The sequence below is a fragment of the Nerophis ophidion genome, linkage group LG08, assembly GCF_033978795.1.
Source record: "Nerophis ophidion isolate RoL-2023_Sa linkage group LG08, RoL_Noph_v1.0, whole genome shotgun sequence".
In the NCBI taxonomy this organism is placed as follows: domain Eukaryota; kingdom Metazoa; phylum Chordata; class Actinopteri; order Syngnathiformes; family Syngnathidae; genus Nerophis; species Nerophis ophidion.
The window spans coordinates 42400341-42413622 of record NC_084618.1 but is presented as its reverse complement, the minus strand read 5'-3'; the positions used below and the strand labels follow the sequence as shown (position 1 = coordinate 42413622).

Genomic DNA, 13282 nt, shown 5'->3' with positions numbered 1-13282 from the left:
ACATTATTGTTGTTGTAACTTTCTAGAAATTTAGTAATTTAAACGTAGACATCAGTTTACCTTGGCCATGTTTTGTGAAGACGCAGGAAGCAATGCCGCTAATATCTTCTTTGCGGATACACGGAAAACGAACAAGCAGCTTCACCCCAGGTAGAGACACCACAAGAAGATCACCCTGATTGGTCAAAACCACCAGGCCACTCTTGCCATAGTCCTCTGACCGACTGCTGCCAAACCAGCTCACGCCCATTCGCCGTACTCTCGACCCATCAACTGCTGTTAGCTTCAACTTCATTTTGGCATTCACTTTCGGAAGGCTGAAAACCTGGACAAGTGGGACACATTGGAATAGCTCTATAGTTAACACATTTACAGACAATTAATGTGTGCTATCCCTGTATTAAATACAATTAAACTTGAATTACTGATATTTTTTTCTAAAATACTAATTCATGTTAAAGATGTGTACTGTTACCAATGGGTTATTTCATTGTTCATGGTAATTTATTTTTAACACAACTTTTTTTTAATGTTCACTATATACCATTGAGAGCCATTGATATTTGAGTACCAAGTGTTAAAATTACGTAAGTTTTAACGTTTAAGAAGTTTTTTAAGTATAAATTAAATGTCACTTGTCAATTACAGGAGAGATACTGTAAGCGGTGTGGCATGTGTGAAGGGCTTATAAAAGACTTTAAATGCAGATAATATTGATAGCAATTACAAAAAATAAAGCGTCTCTACATTGAGGAAATTCACTTACCATAAGACAGTGGTCTGAAACGTAACGTAACCCCGGCGATAACCGATGAAACATTGTACATGAATTGAGGCAAATAACATTTTGTATTGTATTGCTTGTACTGTGAAAGGTCTTTGTATTGCATGTCTAAGATTTTACTTCTTCCTGTATGTTTAATGGATCTTGCTGGCTGCAAAACAAGTTGACCTTGGGGTACTAGTAAAGTAACGTAAACTAACGTTTTGCTATTGTGATAAACATATTAGACGAGGCTATCGATAGCAGTATGGCTTAGGGTAAAAGCTCAATCTTCAAAGCTTTAATTGCAAAAAAAAAAAAGATTTTGGAAATGATCTAGCTCATTCACGTGTGTACCTGACAAACCATGACCACAAGATGCGTTGCAGGATCTTTACCTTGAACTGTTCCTCAGAAATAACAAGAAGGTGATGTGAACCCTGCATATCTGGAGAACGAGCAAGGTCATGGGCTACTTCCAATGGCTCCGGGAGAGGAACTCCATGACCATCCAATACTACGATACCAACAACGGGGGCACGATGCATCAGCTGGATTTCTTTTGCTACACAATAGAAAAGCAGGGTATGATTACAAAAGTAGATTGTAAGTGGTCACAATATACTGTATATTGCCAGGCATCCATCATTTGTTTGATAATTAATTTCTTATACAGTGTAGTCTTTGGCGAAGAGGTGGGGTAAACCACCTGTCAATTACAGGAGAGATACTGCATATACAAACACCCAGGTATGCCCACAGTCATGTCAATGTACACAAAAGTTAACCTAACATGTGGGTTTTAGGGGTATTACATGTTAATGTGATAGTTTTATTAAATAAGAGGAATCAACATAAAAATATGCACCACTGAAAGAAGACAATGTCAACAAACTGCAGTCGATTCAAAAAACATATTTCACCCTTTCTCCTCGTCTCTGGCCAAAGTCAGAAGAAATTGTGGAAACAATAGCAAGTTTCAGATTCAATTTCGGGTCATGTTGAAGTCAGTAAGCCAGTCCGAGGGGTGTCAACAAACAGGCTCCACTGTTGTAAAAGTTTTCATTGACCCGGTCACAGGATAAATATTTGACAATATGTTAATGAAAATAATTTGTATTCATTAGTATAGTACTGCACTCCTTGAAACTGAGTGCTGTGTCTAATTATTTACACGACTCATTGACATGTGAAACAACAAGCAACATATTTAAAAAGAACTGTTGTTTTTTGCAGTGGTGTTTTAGCAATTCTAAACCATGCAAAAATACAACTCCTAATTTTGAACATATTGTTGAAGGAAATTTCTAATTATACTTGGTTTGTGGATGGGATGGAACGCAAAGTGTCACCTGGCTGTGCAGTAATAGGCTCATCTGCTCTGCGCTCGACAGGAGGAAGGCTGAGCATGAATACATATACACAGCCCCCATTGGTCCCTGCCCATAGGGAGGGTGTGGTATGTGAACCTGTAAGAACAAAGGATGACCGCATGAAACAGCAATTATTTGACTTGCTTGTGTACTGTAGCCCAAGCCTTGTGTGTTGTATGTACTTACTGTCTGCAAGGAAGGTGTCGCTGAAGTAAAGTATCCGTACAAGACCAGTGAAGGAGTCATCGGAAGATCGTGCTTCAATCTTTCTTTGAACAGGAGCCAACTCCATCTCCGCCAATTCAGCTTCCAAACGAGCATTTGCCTCCTGGAGCTTTTAGGAAATAATATACTGAAATGATCCAGTTTAATCGATTGTTTATAACTGTTTGCAAAGTACAAAGAAGAAGAATCCTGATAAACATTGTGAGCTTTGTTAAAAATGTATTATTCATCTAATTATGTAAATCATAACTGGCTTAACCATTAAGAGAACTGTTTTATTTAGAACTCATTGTTGTAAATTGTGTTACAAGATGAGAGCAGGAAGTGAATAAATGTGTTACTACTTGCTATGACATGGAAAAGGGGTAGGATTAAATAACCATTGCTTACTCCTGTTCCTTTTCAAACACGTAAAGAGAAATGAGAATGTGTGGGGTATATGATTTATGATATTGTATCTGTATACATGTTCGGAATAAACTGAAACCATAACCAAAGTATAAAATATCTCACATAGACTGTAGCTGTCCAGATGCTAATGCAAATTTACTAGAAGACACTATCCCGGAGCATGGTCCATCAATGATTACCACAGCTCGCCACTGATGGACCTTGTACACACAAGCAAGCGGTTACAACTTCCTGTATTCCTGTACATGTTCTCTCCATGACAGCTTGTTTTTCTCTGCTTTTCCCACCTCTTTGTCAAGGATGGGTTAAAAGCAGAGAGCACAGTTTTAAAATACGTTCTGGTTCCTTGTCTTACAAGTTCTGTTAAACCAAACACTAATTCAAAACACAGACTGGCACCCCAGATATGAATGGATGCGATAATTTAAAAGTATCGGTAACTATGATATTGTGTGGAATTTGCCATTCAAGAATTATAGCTGTGATCTCAACCCAAAAGAACATGTTTTTCATGATAAAGACTAAAGTTAGGCTTCAAGATGCACCAAACGCACCAACTGAACATGACTGATTTGAAAGCCATACAGAATCAGGAAAATCAGTGTATTACAGACACAAATTAATTCAGAAAGGATGTGCACAGCAATAACACATGGCATGTCTATGATTAAATATGAAGTCTACATTAATCAGGTTTTAAATCACTGTTTTCCAAACACAAACATATTTAAAAATGATAGGCAAAGCAATAGCAAATGCAAGGTATACTTATTAATTAAATCGGAAGCCTTTTGTCCCAAAACCTGTACCTAAAATGACAAAAATGGACTCTACCTTGGAAGTATTGCTGATATGATGCTTCCGTAGTGATACTCTGCTACGCCTAATTCGTCGAAAAGACTGACGGAGTGATTTTTTAATGCTTTTCACTCGAGACAGAGGACCCTCCATTGCCAGCTGGTCACTAGGGTTTAGAGTGCACCTACAGAAGATTTACAGCACATTAGCACACAGAAAAACATATCACAAACAGTTATATCAACAAGACTAGCACTCAAAGACCGCAGACCTCCTCCATGCGCTAAATGTCAATAGTAAATAATTATTTTGAAAAATCCTGAATCCAGATGGTGATTCGGATTATCCCCAAAAATCCCTTGTTCCATATCCCATTTTTAACATTTCCTGAAGGTCTGCCCATAGCCTTTTAAGTTATGTTGCTAATCCAATAATGAACAGAACGACAAAACCCCCAGCAAATACATAAACTCCTGGGGGAGGTAATAAAAACCTTGGGTCAACAAAAACGAGTGAAACGGTAGTTTAGCAAAATAGAGCATAAAAGGACTAAATAACAAACAAAGCCAAGATACTGAAACTTACCCATTCAGATCTAAACTCATTTTTAAGTTAAACAAAACAAAAATACAGTAGTACCTCAGGATAACAGGGTCTCATCTTATGAGATTTTTGCCATACGAGCTGTCGTTAGCAAATTCCTATGCATTAGGTTCCATCCATCCATCCATTTTCTACCGACTATTCCCTTTGGGGTCGCGGGGGGCGCTGGTGCTTATCTCAGCTCCGATCGGGCGGAAAGCGGGGTACACCCGTAGGCAAAAATTTGCGATACAAGCCTCCATACCGCCAGTTTAAAGCAGAGATTGTAATACTTGAATGCCACCTTTGGTGAGGCGGGTCTTAAAGCAGCACTTGCACTGCTTGCAGCGTGGCGCCACTGTTTTTAAAGCGTCACTTTTAGTGATAGTTTTAAAGCCCAAATATTGCCAGATTGCGCTTCACGCACCCTCTTTATCAATCAGTAGAAATGCTGTTTCTTTCTTTATTCCTCTCCACACTGTTTTGCTTGTATGTGCAGCTGTGTCTGCGTACTGACACAAAATTATGCGCCTCGGCTCTGTACGTCACCACTGCACGGCAGTATGCAGCTGAGGGAAAAAAAATACTGGTATTTTCAAATGCACTATAGTATCGTTTTTAATTCATTAGTACCATGGTACTTTATTAGTACCGGTATATCGTACAGCCCTGATCTGCACCATACTTAAGCAAAAGGAAATAAATAACGCCAACCAAGGACATTTGAATAATTTGGAAGGAGGAGATATCATAAAAGTCCACTCTCCAAGGTGAAAACTTTACATTATTACATTACTTTATAAAACTACTGTAGTTTGTTGTAGTTTGATTTATTGTCTTGTTTTTCATACAATATTTATTATCTTAGTTTGCTTTTCCTTTTGAAAAAGGCTATCTACTTGCTAAATTGTGGTGTTTTATGGGGAGGGAAAGCACAGATTAAATTGATTTAAAACAATTTCAATAGGCGACAATGTTTTAACAATAAAAAAGGTTTTTGAGATACAAGCTGCATCAGAGCACCAATTAAACTCGCAACCTAAGGTACCAAATAGTGCAAAACTTAGACAAATACATATTGATGGTGTAAACATTGACATGGTGAATGAAAACCTTGTTGCTGGCGTCATAGAATAGAATAAAATAAGATGGAAATCTCACATTAAAAACACAACAAAGGGTCACGGAAGACCTCAATACTGAATAAAACAAATAATGAAAAAACATTTTGGACCAAAAGTCACTAGGGGTGTGACTATTTGGACAACAAAAACATGATACTTGTTGTTTGGAAATAATTCTCGCCGGCAGAACACAGAAGTTGTTTTTGTAATGAGTGAGGCATTGGAACCGCATTTTAAATGCTTTGCGCACACATTAAACCGGAAGCTAGCAAACAGCCAACCGTGCCGCTCAAGGATGGGTGGGGGAGACGCGCAGCTATTTGTCTTTGATTTCTCTGTGATATATTCTGTATGTATCTAAAATTATTGTCAAGGAGGCAGGCAACCTGCTTATATACAACCTGCACTTGTGTTGTGTTGGTCACAGGAAATTGCCAATTCCCATTTTATTCTTTGTTGCGTAAACACACAAATCAAAAAAGTATCCTATCAACTAGGGCTGCGAATCTTTGGGTGTCCCACAGTTCGATTCAATATCGATTCTTGGGGTCGCAATTCGATTATATATTGAATTTTTTCGATTCAACGCGATTCTCGATTCAAAAACGATACTTTTCCGATTCAAAACGATTCCGTATTCATTTAATTCATAAGATTTCAGCAGGATCTACACCAGTCTGCTGACATGCTAGCAGAGTAGTAGATTTAAAAAAAAAAAAAAAAAAAGCTTTTATAGTTGTAAAGGACAATGTTTTATCAAATAATTGCAATAATGTAAATTTGTTTTAACTATTAAACGAACCAAAAATATGACTTATTTTATCTTTGTGACGACTTGTCCAGGGTGTACCCCGCCTTCCGCCCGATTGTAGCTGAGATAGGCGCCAGCGCCCCCGAAAGGGAATAAGCGGTAGAAAATGGATGGATGGATTATCTTTGTGAAAATATTGGACACAGTGTGTTGTCAAGCTTATGAGATGCGATGCAAGTGTAAGCCACTGACACTATTGTTCTTTTTTTTTATTTTTCTAAATGTCTAATGATAATGTCAAAGAGGGATTTTTAATCACTGCTATGCTGAAATTATAACTAATATTGATACTGTTCATTTTTGTTTCACTACTTTTGGTTTGTTCTGTGTCGTGTTTTTGTCTCCTCAATTGTTCTGTTCATTGCAGTTCTGAGTGTTGCTGTGTCAAGTTTGGTTTTGGAATTGGATTGCATTGTTATGGTATTGCTGTGTATTGTTTTCTTGGATTGATAAAAAAAATATCAAAAAATCAAAACAAAACAGAAATCGTTTTTTTTTTTAATCGCACAACGTGAAAATCGCGATTCGTATTCGAATCGATTTTTTCCCACACCCCTACTATCAACCCATTCATATCCATACCTCAGTGTTATGGCATTGTGTCAACATTTCGTCTATCAAATTATTAATCTACTTGCTAATGTATTATTCTCAGCTGGGTATTCTCTGCGGCAAAGTGGTTGCAGGTAGACTTCTGTTAAAGTGTACAAAGTACTTGTTTTTGCTCAGTGTGTTTCCACGCTAGTTCTGCATTTTAGAACCGTCTGTTACTTTAATATAGGTTTAGAACAAGATGTCTGTCAAAAGCATGCATCACTAAGGAAATTACTAAATAACTTTAAATTAATATTTGGCAAAAATAGGCAAGGCTAGCAGCATATGCTGCTAATTTTCTCCTTGCCTTTTGTCATGGCTCGGTTGTTTGCAGAGGAGACCACTCTTCTCACCGGAGTCCGCCGAAGGAGACTGCAGGTTTCAGGGGGAGATGCGGAAGAGGGAACGGGGGTACAGAGGTGGCATTGAGCATCAGGGCGTGTTTGTCGGAGCTTGGCATGGGAGAAGTTTGCTCTAATGCCCTCTCTTTGGCGGGACAGACGGGCTTTTTGGGGCGCGGCTGGACGAGGATGTGTTGGACCAGGGGTGCCCATTACGTCGATCGCGAGCTACCAGTCGACCGCGGGGGGTGTGTCAGTCGATCTCCAGCCAGGCTTTTAAAAAAAAATAGACCTAAAAATTAGTGATCATCAATCTTCACCAAGACGTCACTTAAATGACATTCACGGTACCGGAGGGTCTTGTGAGATGACGCTGGCTGCTGCAAGATCATTATTATGAAAATATGACCGAGAGGAAGGCGAGAAACACTTTTTATTTCAACAGACTCTCGCGCCGTACCTTCCGTCAAAACTCTAAAGGCCGACAGCACATTTCCTATCTTCACAATAAAAGCCCTGCTTCATTCTGCCTGCGCTTAATAAATACAGAGCCTCGGAAAACTGGAGTGCACAAGCGATCCCTCAGAAAGCTGGCGTGCACATCACTTGTGCACGCCAGCTTTCCGAGACTCAGGGCTTTTATTGTGAAGATAGGAAATGTGCAGTCGGCCTTTAGAGTTTAGACGGAAGGGACGGCGCGAAAGTCTGTTGAAATAAAAAGTGTTTCTCGCCTTTCTCTCTGTCATTTTTTCATAATAATGAACTGGCAGCAGCCAGCGTCATCTCACAAGACCCTCGGGTGCCGTGAATGTCAATCAAGCAAGCTACGGAATTTGCCGCCAATGTTTTTCTTGTAAAGTGTATGGAAGCTGGATGAATTAGATGCCAAAAACCAACCACTTTCATGTGGTATTGTACAGAAAGGACAACTTTTTTTCTCCTCCATTTGAAAATGTGGGCGTTATCATCATTACTGTCTGATTCCAATCAATGCAAGTCATCAGAATCAGGTAATACACCAACTTATATTCTTGTCTTTGTGAAAGAAAGACATCTATATGTGTTACACATGCTTGTATTATCATTAAACACATTTAACTTGTTTACAAAAATGTCTCTTTCATAAATAAATAAATATAAATGATATACATAAATGAGGTAGATCCCCTCGAGTTGGTCAATTGAAAAGTAGCTCGCCTGCAGAAAAAGTGTGGGTACCCCTGTGTTGGACACTTCAGTCTTCCTTGATAGGTTTTCGTTCAGCCGCGCCAACCAGAGGCTGGCAGGCAGCCTAGGACGGCTCTATTGGTTACCTTGTGAGTTCTGTTCATGTTTCTGACCACTCTCTGATTGTGTGGCGCATTGCAGAACACCCCACAGTGTATGTGGCTGTTAAGATGGCGTTTTTTTTGTTTTTTTGTCGTCTATCCATGTTTCAATTGTAGGTGCGCAATATGTATATTTTATTATTTTTTTGTTTTTTGTTGTGTTTAATGACTTTTGTGGCTGTATGTAGGAATGGCAGCTGGTTGCATCAGCTCTGTGCTTTTAATGTATTTTATATAACTGATGTTCTTTAATGTTTTACTCTTGTTTTCATTCTAAAATGGCGCGCAAGGCCCTTTGGGTAAATTTATACCATATATGGATAATCCCCTGACGGTTTTCCAAATTTGTGAGGTCACCAATTGTGCACATACTAAACAGCTTGTTTGGTGGCAGTAGAAAGGAAGGCAAGATTGTAAATAAATAATACATATATCTTAATGCCTTATACGTTTCATTTCAGATTTTTGGGACTTATGCAGATCGCAAATACAGAACAGCAGGTACCAACAGGTTAAATAAAAGTTAGTTTTGCACATTATGGTCCCTTTAAAAAATTATAATCTTTTCCTTACTTGATTAAGACACAGCTCTTCTGTTGGTAATCAAACAGCCCAAAGCCATGGCTGGTACCAAAAGCAACCAGCTTCCACTCTGAGTGAAGATTGAGAGCGGTGATAACTGCTGGGGGCTGACACTGCACCAGCATGAAGGGTTGGAAGCCTGCTGGAAAAAGGACCGGCTCTTCTTGCACATCTAGACGCATGTGGCCCTTATCAACAAGAAAATATTAATTCAGCTCTACCCCAGTAACTAAGAAGACAGTAACTCACAATAAAGATTACACACCTAACATTTCAGCAAACATATTTATTACAATACACCTCAAGAGACAACACTACACAAATTAATTTTGTATCTACTTATGAGTAGTCAGCATACAGCTTGTCGAGCAGTATTTGTTAGCCACATAAAATAGTCACGGCGGCAATTGTCTCAACAACTGGTAACACAAGATAATTGTGTCTTGCCGTTATCAACTATGTTGGTGGTAGTGTCATGGTCTGGAACTGCATTAGCACTACCGGTACTAGTAATCTGCAGTTATTTAAGGAATGTACTGTGACATTCTGAATCAGATCATGACAATGCCCTTGAGAAGTTGGCTTGAACGGCAGTTTTACAAAATTATAACGATGACACACAGACTTTCAAAATGAAAAAAACAACCTGGCCAGTCCTGCTCACTTTAAAGAGACATCATTTGAACTCACTTGGGTTGCCAGATATTCAGACCTAACAGTAAGAGTTGTGTGTGGACTCATTCTCAAAAGATAATTTATTTATATTGCTTTCCAAAATATACACAGACTACATATACTCATGTTCACTAGTATTCACATTAAATTTCTATAGTATTGTGTCTCACGAAGATATAACAAAATGCAAGCGGAAATGTGAGGGGTCTACGTACTTTGCTCAATGCTCGAAGACATTAAAAACATTTCAAGCAAAAATGGTAGCATATTTTATTTTACTGTAACGCTTAATTAGAATGTTAAATACCTTCCAGCGAAATCCTTCTTGACCTCGCAGCAAATCCACAACTTTGGGCTCCACAATGTGTTCTGCTGTTTCATCATTGAGCTCCAGGACCAGGATCTTCAAACACAACAAAGAGGCAATGAATAAAAAAGTAGACTTGTATATAGACACATGTACCCAAATGACAGGATTTAATACAATCATGTATTCAGTTAATCTACAGCAGGGTTTTTTTTTCCAGCCTAAAACATGTCACCTCAGGAACCACATATAAAACTAAGCATGAAGTGTTACCACAACACAAATTCCTTTATATTATATAACAATACAATATTAAGATACATAATAATATAAATTATTGCTAAAATCATAACATCACCTGTCCAGCTGTGCCTGCCACAGCTAGGTAACCACTGTATTTACAAAGATGGATCTTCTGAATGCCGAGCCTTGGATCATCACTGTAGGGATCAAAGCAGCCAACCTGAGCACAAAAAAATAAAGTTAGCAGATGTACTGCACACTTAAGCACAGCGTACGTGCCATACACTAACAAAATATGTCACACAGCAAAATAACTTTTAAGAAACAGAAAAGCTGACTACTTTCAAATGTAAACCCTCTTAACCACTGACTGCTGTTTGTTTCCAAGAACCACAAGAGAATCCAAGAAAATTGGTGCATTTTATTAGTTATTGCGGCAGAATCCAGTTTAATAAAGCCAATATTTTATTTAAAAGCTGACTTCGCACCGAACAGAGAATCACTGTTTTTGCATTTTAATGCCTTGCCCTTACATAGTAGTTATACTCTTTTTGTGGTTTAAAGGTTGCTTAATGATGAGGTTAAGAATAGTAAAACACCTTATCAAAAACAGTCAGCTTTTTCATTAAAAACACATCTTTGTTTCTCAAATTGCATGCTTACAAAATCTGTCGAGCATGTATGCCACAGCTAAATTAAGCTAGGACCTGCTGGTAGGGCAGTCAAAAATGGCAAGAAAAGTGAAAACTAATTCATTTAATTGCATGAGTTTTTTTGAGGTTATTAACGCATGTGCATCCTACAAGCATAGCAGACAAGCAGAATGGAACAAGACGGGCCAGCTGACTTGACAGAATAGATGGATTGAACAAAAAAAACAGTGATGGAACAGTCAACATTTGAAAACATGTATTTGCAAGAAGAGTTGGAGTGCTCTATATGACAATGGCCCCATTGCTCCAGAATGTGATGCAGGTTCAGTCACAGTAAAAATCTAAGTTCAAACATTTCAGAATTGCAACGAAAATGTGGTCCAAAATACATGCAGCATAGCAGAAAGCGTAGGCAAGGATACAGTAGGCAAAGCATAGCCTGATTTAGCCATTCCTTTACCACTGTTGACAAGTGTTTGGGGGCATTGTCCTGTTGGAACACCCAACAGCCCCCAAGACCGAACCTCCGGGCTGATGATTTTAGCTTGTTTTGAAGAATTTGGAGGTAATCCCCCTTTTTCATTGTCCCATTTACTTTCTGTAAAGCCCCAGTTCCATTGGCAGCAAAACAGGCCCAGAGCACAGTACTACCCCCACCGTGCATGACCGTAGGTTGGTGTTCCTAGGATTAAAGGCCTCAATTTTTCTCCTCCAAACATATACTGGGTATTCTGGCCAAACAGCTCAATTTTTGTTTCATCTGACCACAGAACTTTCCTCCAGAAGGTCTTATCTTTGTCAATGTAATGTCAGATGAAAATCCATGTCAGAAAACCAAGAAATTTAGCTAAAATGCACCAATTTTGTAAAATGGAGTGGTCAAAAATTCAACTACAAGCTTGTGGATGGCTAGCAAAAGTGTCTCATTGCAGTGAAACTTGCCAAGGGACATGTAACCCAATATGAAAATGTATGTACGTATACTTTTGACCCAGGTCACATTTTCAGTAGACCCATATTAAATTCATAAAAGAACAAAACTTCATGAATGTTTTCTGTGACCAACAAGTATGTGCTCCAATCACTCTATCACAAAAAATAAGAATTGTAGAAATTATTGGAAACTCAAGACAGCCATGACTTTATGTTCTTTACAAGTGTATGTAAACTTTTGACAACTATATATATATATATGTATATATATGTATATATGTATATATATATATATATATATATATATATATATATATATATATATATATATATATATATATATATATATATATATATATATATATATATATATATATATATAAGGTATATTTATCTATATATATAGTGGGGCAAAAAAGTATTTAGTCAGCCACCGATTGTTCAAGTTCTCCCACTTAAAATGATGACAGAGGTCTATAATTTTTATCATAGGTACACTTCAACTGTGAGAGACAGAATGTGAAAAAAAATCCAAGAATTCACAATGTAGGAATTTTAAATAATTTATTTGTAAATTATGGTGGAAAATAAGTATTTGGTCAACCATTCAAAGCTCTCACGGATGGAAGGAGGTTTTGGCTCAAAATCTCACCATACATGGCTCCATGCATTCTTTCCTTAACACGGGTCAATCGTCCTGTCCCCTTAGCAGAAAAACAGCCCCAAAGCATGATGTTTCCACCCCCATGCTTCACAGTAGGTGTGGTGCTCTTGGGATGCAACTCAGCATTCTTCTTCCTCCAAACACGACAAGTTGAGTTTATACCAAAAAATTCTATTTTGGTTTCATCTGACCACATGACATTCTCCCAAACCTCTGCTGTATCATCCATGTATCCATTTTGGTACAAACTCAACTCGTCGTGTTTGGAGGAAGAAGAATACTGAGTTGCATCCCAAGAACACCACACCTACTGTGAAGCATGGGGGTAGAAACATGTTTTGGGGCTGTTTTTTTGCTAAGAGGACAGGACGATTGATCCATGTTAAGGAAAGAATGAATGGGGCCATGTATCGTGAGATTTTGAGCCAAAACCTCCTTCCATCAGTGAGAGCTTTGAATGGTTGACCAAATACTTATTTTCCACCATAATTCACAAATAAATTATTTAAAATTACTGCAATGTGAATTCCTGGATTTTTTTTCACATTCTGTCTCTCACAGTTGAAGTGTACCTATGATAAAAATTACAGACCTCTGTCATCATTTTAAGTGGGAGAGCTTGCACAATTGGGGGCTGACTAAATACTTTTTTGCCCCACTGTATATAAACTGTATACACATACTGTACATATGTATAGATAAATATATATATATATATATAGATATATATATATATATCATTCTCTCTATGTATATGTGAATACTGTATCTACAGTATGTATATACACACACACACACACACACATATACATATACATATACATATATATATATATATATATACATATATAACTCTTTATAACATAACTCTTTAC

At 37.9% G+C, this 13282-nt stretch overlaps 1 protein-coding gene across 3 annotated transcripts in view; it reads right to left on the bottom strand.

Annotated features, from left to right (window-relative positions):
* The window catches only part of llgl2 (LLGL scribble cell polarity complex component 2), a 93758-nt gene that overhangs the window by 13368 nt on the left and 67108 nt on the right, over positions 1–13282 (bottom strand). For all 3 annotated transcript variants that reach the window (XM_061908614.1, XM_061908615.1, XM_061908616.1), the window contains 8 exons: positions 10273–10377; positions 9915–10010; positions 8924–9120; positions 3607–3754; positions 2323–2470; positions 2116–2232; positions 1162–1328; positions 61–325 (listed from right to left, as the gene is read on the bottom strand). In XM_061908614.1, coding sequence (XP_061764598.1) covers positions 61–325; positions 1162–1328; positions 2116–2232; positions 2323–2470; positions 3607–3754; positions 8924–9120; positions 9915–10010; positions 10273–10377 — 1243 coding nt within the window. The remainder of the gene's footprint in view (positions 1–60; positions 326–1161; positions 1329–2115; positions 2233–2322; positions 2471–3606; positions 3755–8923; positions 9121–9914; positions 10011–10272; positions 10378–13282) is intronic.